Raw genomic sequence first — 27,016 nt, 5'->3', positions numbered from 1 at the left:
GTAATTATTTAAAAGGTAATAATATAATAAATATCTTTATCGGTATTGTTCATTGTCTGCATAATTTCTAATGTTAATTACTTGCAATAGAAAATTATTTTACATTATTTATATTTTCAATGAACTTCAAGGAGGAGGAGATTCTTAATTCGTATGTTTACCGTGTTTACCGTAAAATCGTGCACTTTTGCACTGGACAACCGAAGTGGTTAGTTTAGTAAAGTGGAACTGCCGATGAAGATCTGCTGCCGATGAAGATCTGAACTGTGAAGTCGTTATATTTTGTTAATGTTATAAATAAGTATTTATTAGAAACGAGATCGTAAAACGTGACAAAACATCAGTTGTACATTTTATTAATTGCATGTGCACTCTTTCCAATCTATTATACACAAATGCTTATGAGTTCGGAATGTTCGGATGACACGAATATGGCGTTTTTATTGTTATCTTTTATTACTGTTTTAATTACTTTTCTACTTATTTTCATCTTTTAATTTATTTACTACTCAGCCTTCTTTAGTAGGTACCTACTATATTAAGCGGTTATAGCGGTACCTATAGCGGTTTTTTTCTGCTCTATACAGAATAACCGAGGTTTGAAGCCACGATTTTTGACCACCATGAAAGGTTAAACTACAAGATTACTAAGATTGAAGAAAAAGTCAAAGTTATTGTTTAAGTACATATATTTATTGAGTATCATTATATCTATATGTATAATTCCGGTGTATGGCTTCACCAAGAGCCAGCTGCGCCAAACACAATTCACAGACTGATCAACGTCACTCAGCTAAGAACTATGAATATTTCCAATAAAATTGTGCGAAACCTATCCTAAGTCTTCTTCTTTGCGTCGGAAGGCAGGAAGCACGAAACGATTAGACCGCCTGTAACAAGATTTAGATTGATTAAGGTTCCTATTTAAAAGTAAGTTGGATTAAAAGTTAAAATGCAAATAGCAATGAGAGGTGTGTTATTTTTAGCATCAGCTCATAATCTTGGAGAAGATATTGCTATTTGCCACGTTCTTATTATACCTAAGTACACCCGCCGTTATTGGCAACTCGTGTTTTGATTGATCGTAGTTTGAAAAAAACGAGGGTAGTTCCTTGCTTCCCCTGCCGCCGCTGTCACTCGCGAAGAGTAATCGACCACAGAGAAGCTCGCAGTTTGCGTCGGTCAGCCAACGCGACTGGGTTGCGATAGCCTTACGGTAGTTTTATTGATAATAATCATGCTTACTAAAGATGTAGGCTGTGTATGCATAGAAGCATTGGTGGCAGCTCGTCATGATGTTAGAGCCAAGGATATTGATGGCCGCCAGCGCGCTTCCTCGCGCCATGATCACGGCCAGACATGCTGCCATTCCCCTAGAAATGTGGAATAGAATATAAATTTAAAGTCTGGCTGCTTTGTCCTGAATGTTCACTAAAGATGTTATTCAAACCTACCTACCTAAAATCACACCTAGCCGTCCAAGTTTTTTTTTTTAAATTTTGTAAGATATAAAACCCTTATTTGTTCAAACGCCGTAGGTATCTAGAGTACCTAAGGTACTTTTAGTTGTGTAAAGAAATTTACTGCTTTGCTATGGCTTGTCAATGTCGGGTCAAATTTCTAGAATCCCACTTCAGGGGAAATGTGTGTGATTCCACACATTTTACCGAGCACTTGTCTTAATAAGTTGTCGATTCCATACTCAAACAAAAGTCTTATGTTATGGATTAACTTTATCCAAATCCTAGGGTAGGTAGTAAAAAATCTCACCGATACGATGTGGGATACAGCTCAATGAAGTAAGAGAAAACGACTCCAATCCCAAGCCCCGGCGTCATAATCCCAAGGAAGAAGAGGAAACTGATGGTGTTGTTCGTGGTCAGTATGACGACCACACCGGACGCGGAGGCCACGGTCAGGATGGTGATCAGCATGAGCTTCATGTGGCCAGCGAAGCGGGACATGATGACGTTTATCAGCGTGAACGACAAAGAGTGGGTGATGCTGAACAAGGTTGTGAAGTAGTCGAGCTTCGAGAAGCAGACGGAAGCCTGGAACCAAATAATGAGGATTATTGACACTGTTGCACTGGCTCAGGACTCTGATTTCGAAAGTCAAGAGAAAATACAAGGCGAAATAAATTACGACCTACAGTTGATTCTCGCAGTGATCTTATAGCCCTGTATGTACATTCGTGCTTAAAGAGTGTATGAGGTTCTGTGAGGCGATGAATAAACGGTAATCTTCTGTAATCGATTAAATCTGTTAGTTTTTTGTATTTTTGTACCAGTGGTACCTACTTTGTTTTCTTTTTTGGGTATTCCTATACTTTTATTGAATTTCACAATGAATTAGTACTACTAACTGTAATGCTGTGTAATTTTTGGAACAAATAAATAAATATATTAAAAAAATCCCACATGACTTTCAAGATATTAAGATTAGGATATTATTTTCTAACCTGTTTGATATGAGATGCGTCTTGCGAGCGAAGGATCATGTTGCAGAGGCCGCCTTGGTCTGCGGAGCCATCATCTGTCAAAAAGACGTTTAACAGGAACGGGTACCACATCAGCAAACTGTTGTTCCTGTAAACAAGATGCTCATTGATAAGTCGAAAAACGACTACTGGACATGGGCCTTTCCCATCAAGGATGTCCATTATCTCTTGTCATGCACTGTCGTAATCAAACAAATCGTCGCGGTCTTGACTTGTGATTGCTCACAATGTGCCTTAACTATTATTTAAGTCTTTGTTAGATATATAGATAGTTCATATTAAGTTTCAGCTAGGTTTTTTACATGAAGAATCCAAAAACTCTAAAGAGGCCCACTGATTAACAGTCCGCCGGACGGTGTCGGCCTGTCAGTTGTTCGGAACTGTCAAATTTTTGTTCTAACTGACAGGCCGATACCGTCCGGCGGACTGTTAATCAGTGGGCCCCATAATACGTACACGGCATAGAGCATGCCGGTGATGTAGTAGAGCTGCAATGTCCGCCAGAGCAGCGGGGGACGGAAGAGGGGGGCAGTCTGCGCCCACAACGATTGAAGCAATGGGAGCTTCTGCGCAGGGGCCGTGGAGTCCTCGTGCAGGATTATCTTTTTTACCTGAAATAGACATACAATGCTTAGAGGCCAGAAACCATTTCGGAGCAACTTTACTGAGAAAGTATCTTCAAATAGATAAAACAGAAATGAGAGTCGTAGCCACTATGTGCTCTGATAATTTCAGATCTAACATATATAATAACATCTAACAACTAACTAATTCCTTGAGCAAAAGAGAGCGAATAGAACAGATAATTTGGCGCAGAATTCGTCGTGGCTCTTAAAGAAAGACTTAAAGAAGACTGCTTAAAATTGTACCTACCTATATAGTATATGCAGCCAGAACTTCAAAAGTTGCACCGTGGTTATCCCACAAAGTTAATAAAGGATCTTTTAACCCTAATGTTCCACAATCCATCCAGTGAATCCTCATATTCATGTTAAAGATTGGCAACGCTTTATATCCCACATACCACCCACTTGATAGAGCGTCAAAGTCAAACCCATTAAGGTTATTTCTACGTGATCACGTGGAACGTGTACCCTGAAAATACGACATTATGACATGCTGTATTGAGGATATTTTGAATTTACTTTTTTTTTGTATTTAGATGAAATAGCATTCGGTAGATTAGATCAGTAAACTTACAGGATACTCATCCTTCCCACCGTTTCTCCTCCATATCTTTTCTAGCAACTTCACCGCCTGGTCTTCTCTGCCAGCATTAGCGAGGAACTTGGGGCTCTCGTAAAAGTTGAGCAGTGCCAGCCAGCTCATCCCCATGGGCAGGGCCATCACCAGAACCAGCAGACGCCAGGGCATGAAGCTGATGAAGCCCAGGTCCAAAGAAAACTCCAGGTTTAGGATAAAATAGCCCGCCACTGGAAAAAATAGCCTTTCACGGATTTACCTACATTGAAGACGATAATATATACATAATCGGATATTAATCGGGTAATAGTTAACACGGAGGTACAGTCAGTCATCATCTGCCTGAATTCTTGCATAACAACTACGTGCAATTTACTGTACTTTTCCAGCTAAAAAGTATTTTACAGTCGAATACATATTACTCATATATTGGAAAATAATGACATTCCCCTGTTATTCATACACAGCAAAGCGGTTTTATGTTTGCGTTGTAAATTTTTAGCTTTTTCTATTTCCATTCAGATAATTATAATAATTATTTAATGTTACTCTACGATACCTATACGTACAGATAAAGCTTGCTATTTGCGATTCTTTGTATAAATATATAGTGATAAAGAATGTCAAGACCTACTACATTACACAAAGATGACTTTGCATGTTTTAATGTATGTATGAATTATGTTGGTATCCAATTAGTATACTCGTACCGCTCCGTGATGAGTTAATTTTTATTTTGTTTTTAACCTCAGCCACTCAAACGAATTTCGCTTCTTGAAACAGGTATACAAAATTGCATTTGTCAAAAAACTACGAAAGACAGGTTTGTGCTAGCTCTACCTACACATCATCATACCTACGGGTCAAAAAACCGAAACTTGGAAAAACACGAATCTCGATGATAAAATAATAATAACCATTCGCATGTAGTAAGTACCACACAGGCGGGTTCGCGTATTTGTCCTAATTTTAATGATTTCGAAAGGAACAATGTCAAAAAGGCAATTATGGGAAGCAACTCACCGAAGTAGCAAGTGGGTGTGAGCATAAGCACACTGGTCATGAAAAGCATGTAGGTGCCGCGCATGCGCTGTGAGCTCGACTCGCCCAGCAGCGCGTACGTCGCTGACTGCGCGCAACTGCAGCTGAAATGCAAAAAAAATCTTGTAACATTACGAGAAGAAGCAATCAATGCAAACCCATATAACTGCAAATCAAGACGTGGCATCGAAGTCTGTGGATATCAATGGCGATACTCTCACTTTATAGACTATGATTTTTAGTGCATACGCTCTGTATTCGTGATGACTGATGATACTTTATTGACTTCATCTGACAGTCACATTGATAGTTTCAACCACGAGATAACAAAATGCTCGTTAGAAGGAAGTTCTTTAAAAACAAACAGGTAACTTACCAACTAGTGCTCATAAACCGGAGTACAGCGAGGACTATCCAGTTTGGTGACAGTGCGCTGGCGACTGAGGCCAGAAAACCACAGCTCATAGCGAGAAGGAGACATTTTCGTCGGCCCCGCGTGTCACTGAAGAAACCCCACGGGTATGACATGACTACTGGGCCTGGAAACATTCAATAACACTTGTTAGCTCGTATATACTTGACATTGCAGATCATTACGGGAGGATTACCATCGCAGAGGGTGGCAGAATTATAGAGACTTCTCTTGGTAGCGAGCTCATTACTGAGGATCGTGATCACTTGGTTTTACAGTTTACATTCTTGAGCTACACTGAGTCGTATCAGTCGTATGCTCCTGGGTATTATTGGTCTTACCAAGAAACGGCATGGACATCAGTATGTTCCTCTGGCCAGGTGTGAGCTGGAAATCGCACTGGCTGCCAACCACCACCACGGAGAAGCCAAACATGTCGCAGCCCATCGCCAAGATTGAAAGGCTGACTGCCGCCAGCAGTCCATATGTGTAGCGGCCATTGCCTGACAAGAAGAAATATAAACGATTATGTCGCGAGAGACCCGATTTTCCCGTTGACCCTGAACGCTTTATAAGAATCCCAAACGTATATACGTGCCTAACTGACAGGCTGATGTCGTCCGGCGGACTGATAATCAGTGGGCCCCTTTAAGGAAACAAAACTTTGTTTCGCAACACAGACATTTTTGTGTGCACAGCTGCTTTCATAAAAAATACTGACGTAACGTCTGTGTCTGTTACGTCATTTTTCATTAGAAACATTGACTTTTAATAAGTTTCATTAATTCCCTGATGAGTGATTAGGGATTTAGCACTACAGGGACATTTAGTTGTTATTTATTAACTTTTAGGCCCACTTGCACCATTCCACTAACCCGGGGTTAACCAGTTAAACCTGGAGTTACCATGGTTACAAGTACAATTTGACACTGAGTAAACGGTTTAACCGCATAACCCTGGGTTAGTGGGATGGCGCAAGTGGGCCTAACACAATTAAACGGGGTATGGAAGCTATCCATCCCCACCCATTTTTCTTTCAATTAAATAAACCGTATGTTAATGATATTTAATTATATATACTATTCTTATTATCTTGAGGAACCCATAAGATTAATTAAGTCCCCATGATGCCCACATTGGTCTAGGAATTCAAGGTCATTCTGTGACTTAGGGATATATAAATAAAAAATGCCTCACCTGCCAAAGTGATTGCCTCTTCATAGCTATAAACTGTATCCTCCTTTTCAGTATTTTTGTAGGTTTTCACTTTGTTTTCAGTGAACACTTCATTTGTTGCCATTTGATTGATATTTAAGTAAGTAACACTGATTAAAAAAAAGTCTCAGTGTGTCACCACCGACGAGTTATGTTCGCGACTGCCTTTATTTCATACTGCGAATATTATTTAATAGCCATTTCGATTCTTATCGTTATTTTCGGTTTGCTTTGAGCTTAATTTCTAATTGTTTAGATACGTAGGTACCTTTGAAAATTATCTTTACTAGCACTAATAATATATATCAGACTGAGCGAGATGCATAGAAAGTAAGTAACGTTCACGCTAGAGTTTTATGTCAGTGTCAAACAGGTGGTAGACGCACTGTTCTTTCGTCACTCTTGTACACGTGGGTAGGTACGCCACTTACAGACGTTCAATAGAGCAGAAGGAGCGAATGAATTCTTTTATGACTGGTTATGAGCAAAGCACGTATTTAAATATGAGAGTTCTTGCCTTATGGTCTTCCCTTGGAGGATATAATCAAACGGAGACGCCATGTCTGTAATTTTCTGTACAAAACAGTCTGCCGATTTTTGCGGGGGAGGGGAACGTCAAATGTATGCGTAACGTAAAAATAGCCATGTCAGATAAACGTTAGTCCATACATTGTGTATGACCGTTGGCCGCCTATTTTCGACAGAGGGGAAAGCCTGTTAATGGCTACTCCGTTTAGTTGTATCCTCTAAGGGTCTTCCCAACCAAATGTTTTATATGCCAATGTATTCTCCACATTGATAAAAGTTTATACACACTAGTGTTACGCAGTGTAAGAAATATGGAATGATTTAATTCCAATGCTGTTATCTAATCAGCATGACTTGATGTCACTTTGGTGTCATTTGATGTCACGATGCATAATATAATAGGATTCAACTAGTTTTATTGTACAGTAGAGTCCGGTTATAACGACGCCCAAGGGACCGCTGATATTACGTCGTACTAACCGGACGTCGCACTAAACGAACTGCCAATTTTAATAATTTTTTTAATCAAAATAATGACATCATTTTGTATCTATTAATACTTATGCGACAATCAACGAAAAAAAAACATTTTAATTAAAATATTCATTTACGTTAGTATTACAACACTTTGTCTTAAATGCAGAGACTTGTGTGTTTAGAAGAAGCCACTTTTGTAGGCTCGCGTACTCACTCATCATCCGCAAATTACTCGAATCCCGTAAAATAAAAAGTCGTAATTTTTAGGGATCTAATCAAGGTGACAATCGTACATCGACAATCAAAAAATAAATAAGTTTTTTGTCAAACATTTCAATTTTACTCAAGCCTTTATCGCGGACTGTTTACTTTTGTTTCAACAAGCAACCTATACTCAATTGAGACAATTCTTACAAACTCAAACTCAATTAGGATGTGTTGTTTTATCAACCAGTTCCTATGGCCACCTCCAGCTCAAAGGTACCAAAATATTGCATTGTCACCCAACTTACATAATTATGTATGTGAAGTTTAAGCTCAATTGAATAATGCGAATTGAGTTTTATTTAGTTTGCAAGATTACGAAAAGTCACAGTTTTTCATCTTGCTGCGTATAGGCAAAGGAGGGAGAGGAGTTGGGTGCGCGTGATGGAGTAAGCTTCTTACCAACAATTTATTTGTAAAAATTACGTCGCTCGTCGTTGTAACCGGACTTGACGGACGGATTTTGTGTCAATTTCCGTCGTTAAAAGCGGTCGGTCGTTATAAGCGGGGTCGTAATAAACGGTTGTACTTTCATAGTAGCTCATACTAAAACCAAACAAGTGCTTATACTTACGTCGCTATAAGCGGTTGGTTGTTATATGCGAAGTCGTACTAATCGGACTCTACTGTACTTACCTATATCATAAATCATTATTTATATATATTAATTAATTTAATTTCATCATTTTAATTATTTATTTTATACAATTCATTTATACAATATTTATACACTGGCTATTTAAATTTATGAGCATTATACAACTACATAGAAAAGTGATTTATTGGAATTTGGAACTTATTGCAGTACAATCTGATGCATGAAAAACTTTTTTTTGCCGATTTTTTTAATGTTTTTCTAATTTTCCTTTATACTCTAATTGGAATAAAATAGAAGAAAATTTATCCAGGATGCCATAAAGTCCGTACATATCGTACTTACATGGAATTTTGGATTCCTTATGTTTTTAACGGCTTTGTTACGTGCAATGTGCAATTTGTTGCTCGGCGTTAATGATACTTCATTACTTCATTGACGTGGCGGCGAAAAGGTTAAACAACAGCTGGTACCTATTGCCCAATTGGCACAGCCAATTGCCTAACATAGGCTCAACAAGTCTATTTTAATTTATTATACTTATAAGCTTTCTAGAATCTAGATGCAACCGACGCCTTTACTTGGGGTTGGGAATAAAAGACCGTATTACTATAGTCATAGAGTTTATTAACAAATACAGGTTACTGCGGTGGCCGCTCCGGCCGTGTGCTCTTGGGAAGTATGATGCAGAGAAGTCCGCTTGCTGCAACAAACATTAATAATTAACCTTTCATATATGTGTGGTGGTTAAAAATCCTTGGTTGTGTTGTATAGAGCAGAAAGATCTTTATCACACACAACGAAGACGTTAATAACGGCCCTGTTTAGTATATAGGCGCCGCTGGCTCCCGGCATTGGAGCAGGTAAAGCGCGCTCTGAACTTCGTCCGAGTTTATAGTATGAGAGCGCCGCATAGGAGCGCGCGCATGGTCCATAATGAACTCGATTATTACATTCTACACTTTAAAGTAGCCTTACCACGGGCTTGTCACTGACATGACACTTACATATTCGCTAACGTCTGCATTAAGTAACTTTCTATACTTCTCGCTCGCACTAATATGCCAATACAAGCGAGATGCATAGAAAGTAAGGTACGCCATGTGAATTTATGTCAGTGTCATGTCAGTGACACGCTCGTGGTAGCCATACATCAGATGTGACTATTATTTAAAAGCTGTGGTTCTGAGTTACCAAATATTTAAAGATGGAAGAAAAGGCAAAACAATAGAGAATATTGGCATTGTATACTAAATTATGTTTTGAACTTGTGGACCATGGTTGTAGTACAGGACTATAGGTATAGGTGGATAGTTTTACGATACAAACCTCTGCATTCTACGATAACGTGGGGAGCTGTCTCATCGATCGACGTCTAATGTAGTTATTAAAAAATTGATCAGTGCATAAATGATTAAGTTATAGCTGATATACGTACATATAAGCAATCCCCCGAAGAGATATATAGGCACGACGCAATGCTGGTCCACTAGTGCGCCGAACACCACGTTACCGACTATGGCGCCGACTCGACCGCACATCACTGCCACTGCCATGGCCGTTGCTCTGAAATATACATTAAAATAAAATAGTCATAAGATAAACGTTTGGTGTTAGACAGGCTAATTGAGGTGTCTTTTCAAAAGGGCTTATTTCACCAGGTTCCCCAGCGAGGAGCGAACCAAGCTCATGCCGAGCACGGCCAGCCCTGAGCTCATTAAGAAGCAAGTTGTACCAAGCTGTATTAAAACGTCTAGATACTCACGCAACTTTGGTGGGGAAGATCTCGCAGATGACGCAGAACAGCACAGCCTCGGTGCAGCTGACGATGGACTCGAAGACGCAGGAGAGAACCAGGTTCCCCAGCGAGGAGCGCACCAAGCTCATGCCGAGCACGGCCAGCCCTGAGCTCATTAAAAAGCAAATTGTACCAAGCTGTATTAAGACGCGTAGATACTCACGCAACTTTGGTGGGGAAGATCTCGCAGATGACACAGAACAGCACAGCCTCGGTGCAGCTGACGATGGACTCGAAGACGCAGGAGAGGACCAGGTTCCCCAGCGAGGAGCGAACCAAGCTCATGCCGAGCACGGCTACCCCTGAGCTCATTAACATCAGCACTGGAAGATGAAAACAACATTCATATAGATACTTTTCTAATGTAATAACTGTTGTATGGTATACAACCACTATATAGGATACTTTCAGTCATATAGGATACTTTTGTAATGAATTCACAGTTCACAGAAATATTTTATTGATTGATATCCCTTACCGAGCATGACCTTCTTCCCGACCATGTTGATGAAGACGCCCACACCCAGCGCCACGGGCACGCAGCTCAACGCGACCACCAGCGTGTGCTGGTACACTTGGGATGCGACCGTCTGCTGACATTGACCGTCTTGTGCCTGCAAAGGAAACAATCGACATGAAAGTAATGTAATGGCTCTTGCGTACGGCGCGTGTAAAAGTTACTGTTATACATATGGATGAACCGAAAAGACCGGCTGAACCGCTAGAAGTGCCACATCATGTAGTCAGCTGGAAGAGCACGTTAAGTTATCTCACCTCAGTGTGCGAGATGTTGGCGGACACTTCGCAGACGCCGGCGGGCACGTCGGGGTTGCTCGCCGTAAACTGGCTGAACCGCTCGAAGAGGTCAGGGAACCACATCATGAGTGTGTAGTAACTGGAAGCAGAATATTTCATGTGAAATTTTCATTAAATTATCGAGAACTTTTTGGAATCTTTCTCATTTGTATAATTAATTATCAACCTGAACATGAGGCCGAAGTCCACGAAGCAGCATAGAATCAGCATGCCGATGAAGGGTTGGGTGGTGAGCATCTTCTTGCGGATCCAGAAGTTCTGCCAACGCTGCTTCCAGGTGAGAGCCGCCTTGGTCTCGTTTCCGTTGTTGTCTGCTGTCACTATCTCCTCCTCGTCGTCGCCTTCGCCGGCGCTTATCATGGATTCCACCTGGAATTACGATGTTTACAATTAAGGACTGCATCGTATCGAAAAGAAAATACACAACTTTAGAATTCTATCTATTATAAATATACGCAACATCGATAAATAAACTTTTGTTTGTGGATTATAAACCTTACAATAGATATATTACGTCAGAAACAATATGATATTGTTTAAAAGTGTCAAACGCGTTCCATACGCATTAATTTTGAGAAAAGGAAAATCATTTTGGACGAGTGGAGTAAAACACAAGTATACCAATCGGAAGGATTGCAATTGGAAGCCCTTAGAAAATAATTAAATAGGCTTTTAACTACTGTAAATCATTTTGAAGAAAGTTTAGTAGCAATCGTACAGTAACTGAGGGCCACTTGCACCATTCCATGCGGGGTTAACCGGTTAAACCTGAAGTTATCAGCACTATTTGACACTGGGTTAACGGTTTAATAGGTTGACCCCGGATTAGTGGGATGGTGAAAGTGGCGCTAAGTGTGAATACTTACTGGGAAATCTTTAGGACTCATTTTAGTATTGACCACGAAGATCTTCTGCAGCACCTGCAGCGCCCGCTCTGGCTGGTTCACATGCAGCAGGAACCTTGGACTCTCCGGAAAGGGCAGCAGCAGCAACACCACCAGCAGACTTGGGATTCCGCAGGCTGCCACGAAGACGCGCCATTGGTTGAACTTGAAGGCTTCTGTGTCCGCCCAGACGAAATCTGGGTTTTGGATGATTAGCCAGGCTATGCCTGGAATATAAAGCAGAAAATTCGTATTATGTCAAAGTGGTTAGATGGAAGTGCGAATAACGCGGTGGACTTAATATTGACGTGGAAAAGGGCGAAAAGGGACAAACCGAAAAATCAAGGTGGTTTAGATTCTAGCACTAGCTCCCACTTTCCGTATTTTTCGTCATCACTAAACCAGTAAGCTAACTTTGGTTTTGTCATCACGTTCTCGAAGATTGCTCGAAATGTTTTGCTTCATAACGAGGAATCTACGACTTAAAATACGTGAGTGGCCCGATTTAACGTTTTCGACGCCGTGTCAAACACAAAAGCTGTCACGCTGACGCCACGTCACCGAAGTGTCAAAACTGAAATTGAACTTTATGCATATATGCACGTAGGTCTATGTTGCTCTGTGATATGTGACCGATTAATCGGTCTTTGGCGTTGAACCTACGGTGCGGATATTGGCGTCCAAAAGGTTAATATATTTAAGATAATTAATATTTAAAGAAACTCACAAGGCAGCAGTATACATCCAAGCGTCCAGAACACCTCAAGCCGGCACAGCATGACGTCCCGATGCCGCAGCGACAGGAAGTCCCCGAAGTAGGGGAAGATGAGGCCCGTGGCGCCGATGATCCCGAACCCGGAGAAGAACCTGCGGACGGCCACGTCTACAAACAATAGGTAAACAGGCTGCTGGGGAACGTGGACTGAACAGAGCCAGGACGTTTTGCAGTCCTCTGATTTTGAGATCTATGTCATGGAAATAAGACTGGGCTTGAACCAGACTATCGCAAATTCAGAAAACTTGACCTCCGAAACACGACACCCTTCGACCAGAAGTTCGAGCGTGGTACGCGCACCACAAAAGAGTTGAAGTGTACCTGCGATCGAAGCTGGAACACCGTAAGCGTGTAGCCGGTCTTCTGGTGAAGGTACATTACTTCACCTCTTCAGCAGCCATAAGCGCGTTTATACCTACATATCACGAATAGTTCCACAACGGAAGGGCAATACGCAACAACTTTGGAAAAATGTAGACTTAGTAATTTGTATCAATACCGTAAGTTCGTTTAGATCATGCAGGCCACGAAGGCGGGGTAGTTCTGCACCTTGCTGGACATGAAGGCTGCCAGTGACCAGTAGGGCTCCGATGCTGGCCTTGCCTGTTTGTTCTAAGTACAAGCCTCAATAGATACCTGCAGGCCAGGAAGGCGGGGTAGCTCTGCACCATGCTGGACATGAAGGCTGTCAGTGACCAGTGTTTGTCCTAGGTACAAGCCTCAATAGATATCTGCAGGCCAGGAAGGCGGGGTAGCTCTGCACCACGCTGGACATGAAGGCTGCCAGTGACCAATAGGGCTCCGATGATGGCCTTGCCTGTTTGTTCTAAGTACAAGCCTCAATAGATACCTGCAGGCCAGGAAGGCGGGGTAGCTCTGCACCACGCTGGACACGAAGGCAGCAAGCGCGTCCAGCAGCAGGGCTCCGATGATAGCCTTTTTACGGCCCCGGGCGTCCGCCAGGTTACCCCAGAAGTAGGAGCCCACACACATGCCTGAAACAGCGGTTAACCATTATTATTAGCTTGCCTAAGAAACGAATAACAATATTACTTATTAGCTGATATACTTACATTATGAAAATCGTCTTGTATGTGATGGTTGCGCTTTTATCGATTACCAAGTCATGCTCATGAGCTACTCTTGCATTATCGCATTACAAACTTTAATCCCACTAGTATGCCTATACCCTACAACCTAAATGGGTAACAATGCGTTAGGTATGTAATGTAGGGGTAGGGTGGTATTACCTATAAGTGGCGTGGCGGTGAGACTGCCCTTGTCAGCGGACTTGAGTTTGAAGTCGCACTCAGCCGCCGGCAGCACGAAGCTGAGCGTGGTGGTGCTGAGGGCGCACACGGCATACACCGCGCCGCACGACAGGAGCAGCATCCATTGGAAACAGCCGTAACCTGAAAGGAGAAATTTTGCAAGCAGGTAAAACTAAGAACTCTATTCTTTATTTTCTTATTCTTAGGGCTCATTTAGACGGTGCGAGAACTCGCATGCGAGTTTCATTACATTGCGTCATTTGATCGGTCTGCTGAATTGGTATAACCTCAATGGTCCGCAATGTAACTAAACTCGTAAAGTGTCATTCAATAGAACTTGGTAACAATGTAAACAAAAGTTACTAGTAAATTGACATTTAGTGTCAATTTTAGTATGGCGGTTTGTTTACATAGTTAGCAAGTTCTATTGAATGACATTTTATACGAGTTCGCGTGCCGTCTAAATGAGCCCTAATGCGCGCTTTCTACTGCGAGTGGAACGGACTCCGTTTGGAGTCGGCTTTAAACTCGCAATGATGAAATGCATTTAAGCGCATAAAATCTGTCTGTAGACTGTAGATCAGCAAATAGATCGTACCAACAAAAATTAGATGACACTTAGCACCTACTTTATAACTTTTAGACATTGAACGGGTCTAGAATAGCTACATAAGACAGGCTGGGTGACATAAAAGTTTTAAGAGGTGGTTTTTCAAAACATATTTTTTCGTCTGAGGAATTCGGAATTCATGATAAAAATGTCGGACCTTAGACCTTCAAATGTTGATGTTTATTAAGACCGGTTGTGATAGACCCCATTATTCGTTCCCCATTATCATTGGTACTGTGGTACATAGAGCAATATATTATATACCTATCAGTATAAATAGCTTAGCAGGATGTTTATAAAGTGTCAAAACGTTACTAAGAGAGCTCTTACAATTTGGACATCTTAAACTGTACTTTTGTAACATGTTTTACGGAAAAAGTGCATCTACTCGTAATATAAATATTTTACGTTATTTATGGTTAGTTTATTTTGGCGTCCATCGTAATTTGTCGCGAATCAAACCCATCGCAAACACGCGGCGACCTTGCCGCGCCCGCCATTCTATTAATTGGATGATCGTTTGTGACTTAATCCCATTTGGTTGTGCTGACTACGACTTTTCGAGCTCATTATCAGAAACCACCAAAATACCTTTTTCTTCTCTAAACTTACATCCTGAGTCGAAGTTTTGGCTATCACGCCAGTTCGAACGTACCTACACTGAAATCAGTTACGGATATGATGGTCGTTCTTGTCTGCATGACAGCGTGATAACACGGTATCCGTCACTTTCTATCCCGCGGCAGGCGTGTCTCACTCCGCGATTTCGTCGCTTTGCTACAGGTAGCTAAAAGTACATCCGTTCGGCCCCAACCCAATTTTGGGGAAAGCCATAAGCCGCGCGTGGCGCTGTCGCCACCTAGCGGCCATATCTGTGCTGATCGTAACAGACGCGTTTTGTTAGAGAGTGAGTCTTCTGTACTTAGTACTATTATTTATTCTGTGCCCGTGGTGTTAAAAAGTGACAGTTATTTTATCACGTGGATAGAACCATCCATAATACGCCGACTGAAGTTATCGTGCATTTCGCTGGTACTTAGTCCGCGTCCGTACCACTCCGTACCTACATGTAAAGGCGCGGGCAAGACGCAGGATAACTAAATAATATGATTCATAATATGTATATCATTCTGATGTCAGTATAAATTCAAATTGTGTATAAATGTCCTACAATACATTACTTAGATCGATTCTTTAGATTTGTTCTCAAAGAGGATACAAATCTCACAAAAGAAAGTTGGTAGGAATCGTATGTACCCCATTTAGGGTTAGCCAATTAAGACAAGACAAGACAAGACAAATTATTTATTTGTAAACATAGGTAACAGTGTTGGATAGGTACAAAAAGTATTTGAGAACGCTATGTTTCGCCGGTAGGCATACAAATTTGAAATTAGGTATACACATACCAATTAAATTACATTATTACAAGCAAATATACTTAACTAAAGAAATTAATCAATTATACAATAACTTAATCATAATTGCGTGTATTAAAAATTCATAATTATTTATTAAAATCTATTCATATTTTTATGTCAAAAAGTCATGCATATATACAACTTGGAGCTAACCGTTTATATATACAGGGTTAAACTGTAGGTACTGTATAAACGGTTAACTCCGAGTTAGTTGGCTAACCCTGGAACGCGCAAGTGGCCCTTAGCCTGTATCCAATAAACAAATCTACAAGATTATCATAGGCGTCGGATGCTAAATATTATATCAGCAAACAAACAAACAGAATCCCACGTGCCGCGACTTTGGACTTTGTCACCGGCGTCTATTTTTGCGCGTGACGCCAAGACAGACAAACGTTTATATATAAAATATTATATAAGCCGCAAGGTTACCGTAATGGATTTCCCGCCCTGTTGTTTCCTGCCGTGCACTCAAAATGAGTAGATTAATTGGTGTTTTATACCTTACTACATTGTTATTCATTGTAATTTAACTTCGGTAAATATCTGGGATCTGGGAGACCGAGCTTTGCTTGGAAAATATATAAATCTCAAAAATGCGCGTTTTTCCAGAGACCTAAATCTATTTTTCGCCACCGAAAACCCCCATATTATAGCGTATTTCATCGAAATCGTTAGAGCTGTTTCCGAGATCTCCGAAATATATAGTATATACATACCTATACAAGAACTGCTCGTTTAACGGTAAATATATACAGTAAACTTTACTTTCCTTACTTTTAATAAAATAATAATATTTTCACTGCAGGCGCAGCATGGTTCCATTTTTATCGCCTGTAACTGTGCCTGTCACTTTCGCACTTGCATACTTGTTAGAACGTGACATGGTGACACGTGACAAGTATGGTGACAGGTGATAAAAAAGGCACTCTTTGTACCTTATTAGTTGTTTCCTAAAGTTGGCTAATTGAATTGACTTTTAAATGTTGATTTTGAATAATGCTGTACAGTGAGTATTTTCCTCAAACAAGAACTTTGCCTCCTTAAAAGAAATAATTATTCTAAAATCCTGTCAATATCTATTTCGGGTTACCATTTTAGCTACGCTCGTAAGGATCTTTAATATCGGCGTTTCAAACGACTCATACTACTAATATTCCCTGTTTGTTTGTACCGACACATAATAAACCTGCTTTATGAACCCCTTAATGGCCACCATGCTGCATCGACATAGTTAATTGACCATTCGTAAACCTTATTTGCAAGTACATAAGGTCGACCGAAGGCCTGCGTTTTCTGCCATCATTGACACAGTTAGTTGACTATGGATAATCCTTATTTCTAGGAGATAAAGACTACCAGTGGGTAGTTAAATGTGTTTCATTACCGGTATTCAGACGTTGGGATACTTTGAGTAATAAAATAGTTTAGGAATAAACCAGCTGAACGCGTGGAATAGTACTGGGATGAAAACTCATTCCATGGGTAATTAAAAGCATTAAAAGCATTGGAGGTTTTCAGCCAGTCTCGGTACAAAAAGTACTGATGTTGACTGAAGTAGCATGACAAATACGAACGTTTCCGTGAAAATACGATGGAATACAAATATGCACTATGTATATACGAGGGGTATTCAAAATATTCTCGGTATGAGAATGAAAACAAACAAGTACGAAAAGTTTGATATTTTTATTTTTCAATATACTCCCCCCCTATGTTCATACACTTAAAAGATCGATCAATTATTTTTTTTAATCCCTCGTAAAAATATTTTTTATCTTTCGTGTAAAAATGCTCCTCCACTGCCGCCTTCAATGCTTCATCGTCAGAAAATTTATTTCCACGCAGATCCTTTTTAAGATTGGGGAGCAAAAAGAAGTCGCTGGGGGCTAAGTCCGGACTATACGGTGGGTGAGTAACAGTTTTAAACCCACGTTCAACAATAGCTGCCTTGGCAATATGAGCAGTATGGACGGGGGCGTTGTCATGCAGAAGCAGAATACCTTTGGTTAACTTTCCTCGCCTCTTTTCTTTAATTAAATCCTTTAATTGACGTAGAATGTTAGCGTAGTACTGTCCTGTGATATTTACACCTTTTTCTTTATAATCGATTAGTAATACTCCTTCACAATCCCAAAATATCGTGGCCATGACCTTGCCAGCTGAAGGGATGACCTTCAACTTCTTGGGATGAGCTGAACCCTTAATGTGCCACTGCATGGACTCTTGTTTACTCTCTGGGTCATAATGATGAACCCAGGTTTCATCTCCAGTAACTATTCTTTGCAGCACCTCATCAGGATTTTCACCGCACAGGTCAATAAAATCGGAACAACAAGCTACACGCATGTCTTTTTGAAGCCGAGTCAGCATTCGCGGAACCCATCTTGCACTTACTTTTGACATATTAAGATGGTCATGTATAATATCATGTACGGTACCAATAGAGAGATTGGTTACTTGTGCTATAGATTTTACCTTCACTCGACCATCTTCCAATATAAGTTTTTCCACTTTATCAATATTTTCTTGTGAAGTAGCTACTACAGGCCGGCCAGGTCTAGGGTCATCTTCAATACTCTCCCTTCCGCGTTTAAACTCGCTTGACCACTTTTGAATGGTAGATAAAGAAGGAGCAGACTCACGGTAAACACAATCCATTTCCTCTTTTATGGTTTTTTGATTTTTACCCTGTTTTGTCAAGAATTTTATCACGCATCGATGTTCTAATTTAGTTAACATTGTCAATTCGCACAGGATGTTCATGTTTGTTCAGCAATTGCAGAAAAACAAAAGACTATCTCGGTTCGAATTATACTTTTTTTTAATGTCAATGAATAAACCTTAGCGGCCAGTAACGAAAGAAATTTTAGAAGAGGTCGTAAGATATCAATACCGAGAATATTTTGAACGCCCCTCGTATCTGTACAGTGTAGTACCGTGCAACTTTTTCTGTCAAAAAGTCGATAACTTACATAAATTTTATTGAAATGAAATGACTGTTGTTAGGAAAAGACGAGAAAATAATAGACTAGTGGCTCTGTGAGCTGTAGACCTCGCGACAAACGTAAGAAAAATAAAAATAAATACTTCAATGAGTCATTATCACACCGAACTCCCAATACCTACTGGCGCTTAAATCCTTTAGACCAATTTCCACCATTTTTAACTTTAAAAAAAAACATGCTCACAACATTTCACGAGATTCGCTTAATAAATGCGTCCTGCAAATGAGAACGTACGGAATTACGGATATGCGAAGTATTTTTGCTCAAGCTGAAACGGGCACCCTCGCTCACGCTCGGTCAAATATACACTACACCCGGAGCGGTGGTCCAAAATTGACTACTAAACCAAATGCATCTGTGGTTTAGTAGTAAATTTTGGACCATAAAATCCTACGTTTATGTATTGTAACGAGGAAAATGTAAGAAACTGAAAAATTGGCTACAACATCAGGAACAACACGCCAGACAGCACATGAGACGAAACATTCCACAGTAAAATATAATTGGACGGCATTCTTTATAAAAAAAAACATGGCGCTTAGTCAAGAACGTATATCGTTACGGCTCGGCCACGACATTGCGCGACCGGCGGCGGCGGCGGCAACCATAGGTGGGAACGAAAGGTCCGATCGCTGTGTCTTGCTCAAACCTTATGGTTGCCGTCGCCGCCGGTCGCGCAATGTCGTGGCCGAGCTGTTAGAGCTAAGGCCCTGCCGTGAAAAATGAAGTTTATTTATAATGTTAATATCCAGAGAGGAAAATGAGGACAGGGTTTTATGGAGATTTTTCCTCTTAAATCAATCGACAGAAGCAATCATGAAAGTTTTCCGAGTGCCGGGTCAATGACCGCCGCCTACGCACATGCGACATTTCAGGCGGTTTCAAAAATATCAAATAAATAATGATACTCAGTGCACAATTGCAAACACTTTATAAATTAAATGGCTCTTTCATATTCTTTCCTATAAAAAATGGCATATGTAATAACGTATTCTAATTTCACCTAGATATCAAGTTATCAACACTGCTACAGGTACCACTACCACCAGTTTGACATTGACATAAACGGCATCGAGAACGTAATTTACTTTCTATGCATCTCGCTCGTACTCGCATATTAGGGCAAGCGAGATGTATAGAAAGTAAATTACGTTCTCGAAAGCGTTTATGTCAGTTTTGACACTGTCAATGACTCATGGTACGGGGTATAGGGTCATAAATATTAGTCGTAAGTTGTACGCTACATAGGTACGATTTACAAGTTGCGAAAAGTTTCAACAAGTTTAAAAAAAATTGAAATTTCTGGAAGGAATAATTTCATAGGAAATTAAGGAAACTTTTATTTTGGAAACGGAAAATATTGACTCTTTTATTGTATAAAAATATTAGAAATTTCCAAAATTAATCAATGTGTTAATTTCGCTATTTTGCGGAAACATGCCTACGGCAATGAGTTGGCTTTCATGTCAAACATACAAAAACTGAGATTCTTTACCTATAATATAAGTAACAGTATTTTTTCAAAAAAGGAAATCGTTTATGGTGTACAATACTAATTTAGTTAACGATACCTACATTAAAAATTCATTCAAACTATTAGAAACATTTCATTAATAGTCATTTCTTTAGCTAGTTTTTGTTAGGTTAGTGTGTTAGTGTGTCTGTATTAATTTATTGGCGGTGAAATAACATCGTTTTTAGAATATCATACTTCTATTTTCTTTTTAAAACACCATTCCCGAGTGATGAAAATATTACGACATTTATTTCTCTCAAAAAATGCAGTCGTGGGATGAAAGGAAAAACGGTTTTTACTAGCGAGGAGAGTGACATGCGAAAATTGGTTTATTTTTGTGGACATAGCACGGGGAAATGAACTTTATTGATATTTTTTGTATAAAATCTATACTGACTTTATGTTGATATATAACATACTTGTTGATATGTGTGGTGTAATTTGTATACCTACCTACATGTAATTTCCAACAATACTCGGACTACATAAATACATAATATTTACCGTACTCTACATTTAAGTTTTCTTGTACTAATCAAATAGCCAATCACCTGCACTTTTTTTTTAATAGTACCAAGGTACCTATTTAATTTTCAATATTTACACAGGTATTACATACATTTTAGACGAAACCTAATGTCTCCTGGGGACTACCGCATTTCCCTACACTTGACAAAAAAAAATATACCGCGTAATAATGTGCCATGCACAATTTTTTTACTTGATTTTACAGCTTTTTTAATATTAAAAACTCTTTGAGATTACTAATTTCAGAGTTAAAATTTTCACTTGAATTGACTACTACACATTCTAGACAATAAGTAATACATTTATAATAATGTATAATAACGCGAATTGTAAACAATTTTAAAGTTCATTACAACAACATTTAAGTCGACGCAAATTCGTAAAGAAAGCCAAGAATATCCACAATAACAATAAAACAGCAGACATTGAAAAACTACGTTAAATGAAAGAATAACAATTGGAACATAACATCGTTAAACGGATGATTGCCAGCAACTCTGCATGTTACGATGATGATAAAACGACTGCTGAGTGCAGTGGTTCCGCAGTTTATTTATGCTACTGTGAGCTGTACCCTGTGAACCTCCATGGCACCACCATTTTGAAAAGTGTCAATTTTAAACTTAAAAAGTTGTAAATAAAAAAACTGGATTGACAATAAATATCGATCATGTTTACAAATAACAAGAATCGGTTGAGAAATGCGGCCTGGAGGCCGATTCTAACTGAGATTTTGATATCTAAATGATGTCATTTGGTTAGCTCCTGCGTCTCGCTCCCACCAATACAATTATTACATTGAGGTATATACAAGAGACGACATCTCGAACAAAATGTTTCCGCACCTCAGAGAAGTGCATGCATGCATGCGAAGCCGAAAATTGTTAATAAAGACGCCACGAGTATTTTTTGACTCAGTTAAACAACGTTGCATACAATACTTTTTCTATGACCAAACATTTACTTTGAAAACTAAATAATAGTAAATCAACAGTTATTCCATTGCTTACCGGTGAAATGTTATTCCATCCCTTTTATTATATTTTCTTGTGCTATTGTTGCAACTTTTTAACACGCACGAAGGCATTTTTTAATTATTTTTTTTTTAATTTTCTGTACACGTGTAGCATCTCGTCAGTGGTCGGTGACGTACTAAAAGCAAAGAAGTGCATGCACTTCTCTGAGGTGCGGAAACATTTTGTTCGAAGTCGTCTCTCAATGTGTAAGGAGGAAGAAGTATGAGCGAATGCTAGCAAAATAGCAAAAATGTATTTCATGTAATTAAATAAAATTAAAATTAAATTGCATTTATTTAAGACCAACTAAGGATCAATCTTGTTTGACACATTTTAATCTTACAAGTAATGTATTATCAAAATGTCAGTTCGAATTAATTGTCCTCCTGTAGAAGAGAACAGCCGGACATACTTAAGGGGCTGTTTATAAATTAGGTCATCTATTTTTGACGATTTTTGACCGCCCTAAAATCATCCAAAAACCATGCTTCGAATGACCCCGTTTCCTCCTACGTCATGCTACCATCATCCGATGTCCAGACCCTCCCCCCCGAATTTGAAATGACGTAATTTATGAATAGCCCCTAAGTATTCACGCCCGCTCGGTCAAAATTACAACCACCATTTTTTATTAATTTGATTTAGTTAGACAATTTACATGTTTAGAATACGTTTATGTATTTGCTTCAACTTCTTGAAAAGAGATTTGATGAGTTACTTGCATTTTTAGAATTAGATCCAACCAGCCGTAGGTTGGGTCTGCTACGCGTAGCTACGTCGTAGCAGTGCTACGGGTCTACAGCCACTTAGAGGCCTTAGAGGGGTCCATATAAGAGGTCGATTCTATTTTAACCATTTGTTACGGTTTTGATACAACCTTGGTGATTAACGCGCATAGCTTTCGCTTGACTTTGCGTGCACCAATCAGCGTGAGTGGTTTTTAAAAGTTTGTATCGAAATAAGATCAAGAACCGTAATATTATTAATATTATTATGAAGGAATAGGTACTTAAGATTCACTGGCAAGCTCGATTCTCGATACAAACGTAGTTACGCTCTCATTTTAAAACGACTAAATAGTTAGATTGCTCCTGAAACTGTGTACTTACAATAGGATAAGGTATATATCTAGTTCTGTAATCAGTTTATGTAGCTTCAGATACCATAGTTTAAGTTTTTCATACGAAACTTGTTTTTGCTCTATTTCATTTGTATTTATAAACTGGAGCTATAGGAACTAATTACAGAACTAGATATACCTCATATCATTGTATGTCCTAAGTTTTATCTAATATATATTATAGTTTGAAAATAAGAATGAAACTCCGTTTGTATGGGAAGGTGAAATTTGGCCGAGCTTGAAGGTGACTCTTAAGCTTCCAAATTACGATGATGCGAAAATAAATGCGGCCAACATGGTTAAGTTTTCTATGGGCCTTTGTTGAAGCATAAATATGTGTAATTTCATACGGATCTCTAAAAAGCTCGCGTGGTTATTTTCGCCTGACAATGCGCAGTTGTTTGTAATTACCTCAAAATACGAGCGGGCGCTGCTTCGAGGTTTGCAGTTTTTGCGTTAAGGCGAGGTGTTCTCGGGCGGAGTAGTGGACATTACGAGTAGTGTTCGTTAAGGCGAGGTGTTCTCGGACCGAGTAGTGGACATTACGAGTAGTGTTCGTTAAGGCGAGGTATTCTCGGGCCGAGTAGTGGTCATTATGAGTAGTGTTCGTTAAGGCGAAGTATTCTCGGGCCTAGTAGTCATCATTACGAATAGTGTTCGTTAAGGCGAGGTATTCTCGGGCCATGTAGTGGACATTAAGAGTAGTGTTCGTTAGGGCGAGGTATTCTCGGGCCATGTAGTGGTCATTACGAGTAGTGTTCGTTAAGGCGAGGTATTCTCGGGCCGAGTAGTGGTCATTACGAGTAGTGTTCGTTAAGGCGAAGTATTCTCGGGCCGAGTAGTCGTCATTACGAATAGTGTTCGTTAAGGCGAGGTATTCTCGGGCCGAGTAGTGGTCATTACGACTAGTGTTCGTTAAGGCGAGGTATTCTCGGGCCATGTAGTGGACATTACGAGTAGTGTTCGTTAAGGCGAGGTATTCTCGGGCCATGTAGTGGTCATTACGAGTAGTGTTCATTAAGGCGAAGTATTCTCGGGCCGAATAGTCGTCATTACGAATAGTGTTCGTTAAGACTCGAATCCTTTGAGTTACTGCTTTAAGACTCAACTCGGTTTTTCAAATTCTTATAATTATGTCAAAACTCAAGTTCTTTTAAAGTTGTTAGAGACCAGTCTTTTGTAGAGCCTTAAGTCCTTTTCAAAGAGATCTCATTTTTTTTTAGCTAAAATTAAAAATCCAATATCTTCAATGAAATGATTCAATAAAAAAGTTGAACTAAGTACCTATTATTTTTTGCCAAACTAAATAAATAAAATTAAAAATTTTCAGTTTGTTGTGTAATAGTCTTCATTATTCAATGGTCTCTGCTTCAACCCTTGTTCTGAACGCTAGTATTTGTATGTATTTGTCGCGGGGTTTTTCATAATTGACGGGGATTCCCCTCTGGCGCCGCGCTGCCAGGCTTCAGTGCGTGATCAGTGTGATTACTGATTAGTTCATAGCATTTTGAAATACGGACGACTATTTAATTTTAACGGTTGATGAAGTAAAAGAGCTTTTTCTATTATACGTATAAGTATAAACTTTAAATAAATGTCATATACTAAGAAAAAGTGATCAAGGCCTCCAGTGCTCCAGGCTGGAATCGAACCAGCGTCCTCTGCTATCGCGGCAGGTGCCTGTGCCATTCGGCCACCGGGCCACAGCGGCATAGGTCGAAATTTTCCAAGTATATGCACTTCTTACTGAAGGCTTATGGCGCCCCCTGGCCACCTGTAAGGCTGTTCTATCTTAGGCTGGTTCGATTCCAGCCTGGGGCACTGGAGGCCTTGGTCACTTTTTCTTAGTATATCACATTTATTTAAAGTTTATAATTTATATAGTAGTGTGTCTACTTGAAATAAAAACAAATTAAAATATTTTCTGAAAATAATTTAATTTGTTCTAATACGTATAAGTATGTTTCGTCGCTGATTTTGCCTATATTACGTACAGTTATACAGTAGTTGTTTTTGCGTGGGCCGCTGCTTTTAGCTAACTAAGGGAGCGGTGTCGCGACGTCACGTGGACACATCCTAATCACCCAGATCGGGTTTCACGCGTCAATATTATTGATGGCTCGTCAATAATTTAGCGATTAGCTGACCAATTCGAACGTACACTGTCATCAGAAAGATATATTATTATTATATTAGGTATTTGAATCACGGTATTTAGTTGTCGTTTGTCTCGTCCACGTCAATACATACAGGTACGCAGTCATGCACGAAAGTTAGGTACAGTCGCCATCAGATATATCGGAGCGCCCAAGGTGCTCACAAATATCTGAGCACGCCTCTATTGTCAAGTCGTTAGAGTGCTTGTTCAGATATTGTAAACACCTTGGGCGCTCCGATACTTATATCTGATGGCGATTGAACTATTTAAGCCAAAAATTCAATGCAGAATAACAATATTTCTTCTTCTTGAATTATCATCTTACAATATATTATATATTCGTAAAGAAAAATTAAACATTCATAGTAGACTTAGTTCATGCCAGCGTTTACGTTTAGTTTGCCAGCAGACACGAAGAAAGAGTTTCTGCTTTAATTTTCTTTCTTTATTCCTTACAAAGTTATTTTTATCCGAGCAAAGTCATCTCATATATTTGTGTTCAGGGCATTACACTGAATGCATTGATAGAATATTCATCCATATCCGAGACGACATGAGCGAAAATCGACTTCCAGAAAACTTTGCGTTCGCTGGCCGGATGACTATAAAGTAAAATGAATGAAGTGAAATACTACGTAGACTAAACCAAAAATTTCGTCGAAAGCAAATACTACTAGTAAACAAAAGAAGGATACGATTCAACTGTTTGTCTCCTCTTTGATCTTAGTATTGCGTTTAGGGTTTGCACGACGAATCCGAAATGTATGGGATGATCCGCGGATCCGGATCCACATCCGGATAATTGCATACATTTCGGATCCGGATTGCAAACCCTAATTGCGTTATAACCGGTAATCGTCACTTTTGTTCCAAATTTCGGTGCTACGCCACAGAATAAATAATAGTACTAAGTACAGAAGACTCACTCTCTAACAAAATGCGTCCGTTACGATCAGCACAGATATGGCCGCTAGGTGGCGACAGCGCCACGCGCGGCTTATGGCTTTCCCCAAAATTGGGGCCGAACGGATGTACTTTTAGCTACCTGTAGCAAAGCGACGAAATCGCGGAGTGAAACACGCACGCCATTCACTGCCACCCCACTCCCTTTTCATGGACATTCGCCAGGTACCGCACATTTCATCATCCGCCATCCTCCCTGGTTCCCCCGGACCAGTGGCATGCGTAAACGCATTTCCCCAACGTAAAAAAAGGTACCTCACATATCTGGATGCTTGCACATGGGAGTTCAACTAACTATTACCCAGTGCCCTAAACGCACATATGAGTGCATACTAGATGATACTAGACAAAAGTAGAACATTACAAAGTTTTTATCTCACATATGCGTTGAAAGCTAACACTAGGAACTACCTAACACGTTTACTATAATAATATAACTTCGTCTACGACGTAACGCATGTATCTATCTACATGTGTGTCGATAACGGTGGTGACCGCTCGTTACCTTGTTTGCAAAGCTAGTAACGAAGCTCTAAAGGTCAGAGCCAAGGGCCTGCGAGGTTATAGACGTACAGGCAAACCGTCTGTTTGCGCCACATATAAATAACCCTTTTATTTAACCCTCTGCAACTGTGGTGACTTTTTTAGAGAGATTCTACTGATGTGGTGTCTATCAGACCTCATTTTCGATAATTCATTAAAAATAAACTAATGGCAAAATGGTAACTATTGTTTTATATAACGATCATTCCAGTTATAATTTAACAAATTGAACCGTAAAATAGGTTTAAAATAAAATACACAAGAAATATATAATACATTTTAATGAGATCACAGTTTCTTACAATTTGTACTTAGGCTAACAAAAAATTCAAAAAAACTTAACAATCAACAACT

General features: G+C 39.6%; 2 protein-coding genes across 2 annotated transcripts in view; both read right to left on the bottom strand.

Annotated features, from left to right (window-relative positions):
* Positions 1 to 825: 825 nt before the first annotated feature.
* On the bottom strand, positions 826 to 6,461 carry LOC134662014 (arabinose-proton symporter-like). Its single transcript, XM_063518256.1, has 10 exons — positions 6,354 to 6,461; positions 5,498 to 5,659; positions 5,121 to 5,283; positions 4,727 to 4,848; positions 3,701 to 3,933; positions 2,957 to 3,111; positions 2,462 to 2,588; positions 1,771 to 2,051; positions 1,246 to 1,373; positions 826 to 890 (listed from the first exon to the last, which is right to left on the bottom strand). Exons 1-10 carry the CDS (start codon positions 6,454 to 6,456, stop codon positions 838 to 840), a joined length of 1,527 nt encoding a protein of 508 aa, XP_063374326.1. The 5' UTR covers positions 6,457 to 6,461; the 3' UTR covers positions 826 to 837.
* A 2,380-nt stretch (positions 6,462 to 8,841) lies between these two features.
* Positions 8,842 to 27,016, bottom strand: part of LOC134662008 (synaptic vesicle glycoprotein 2B-like) — a 36,714-nt gene continuing 18,539 nt past the window's right edge. The window contains exons 3-12 of the mRNA XM_063518247.1: positions 13,759 to 13,920; positions 13,359 to 13,503; positions 12,461 to 12,600; positions 11,716 to 11,960; positions 11,016 to 11,218; positions 10,808 to 10,928; positions 10,512 to 10,647; positions 10,197 to 10,356; positions 9,674 to 9,801; positions 8,842 to 8,938 (exon numbers count right to left, since the gene is read on the bottom strand). Coding sequence (XP_063374317.1) covers positions 8,877 to 8,938; positions 9,674 to 9,801; positions 10,197 to 10,356; positions 10,512 to 10,647; positions 10,808 to 10,928; positions 11,016 to 11,218; positions 11,716 to 11,960; positions 12,461 to 12,600; positions 13,359 to 13,503; positions 13,759 to 13,920 — 1,502 coding nt within the window. The 3' untranslated portion in view covers positions 8,842 to 8,876. The remainder of the gene's footprint in view (positions 8,939 to 9,673; positions 9,802 to 10,196; positions 10,357 to 10,511; positions 10,648 to 10,807; positions 10,929 to 11,015; positions 11,219 to 11,715; positions 11,961 to 12,460; positions 12,601 to 13,358; positions 13,504 to 13,758; positions 13,921 to 27,016) is intronic.

Source organism: Cydia amplana, chromosome 2 (genome assembly GCF_948474715.1).
Source record: "Cydia amplana chromosome 2, ilCydAmpl1.1, whole genome shotgun sequence".
In the NCBI taxonomy this organism is placed as follows: Eukaryota; Metazoa; Arthropoda; class Insecta; order Lepidoptera; family Tortricidae; genus Cydia; species Cydia amplana.
This window is presented reverse-complemented; position numbering and strand designations above follow the sequence as displayed.

Coding starts and splice junctions, on each gene's coding strand:
- LOC134662014 (XM_063518256.1), bottom strand. CDS start 6,456: ATGGCAACAAATGAAGTGTTCACTGAAAACAAAGTGAAAACCTACAAA. Junction 5,660..6,353: donor AGAGGCAATCACTTTGGCAG/GTGAGGCATTTT, acceptor TCTTCTTGTCAG/GCAATGGCCGCTACACATAT. Junction 4,849..5,120: donor CGGTTTATGAGCACTAGTTG/GTAAGTTACCTG, acceptor TTTGCATTTCAG/CTGCAGTTGCGCGCAGTCAG.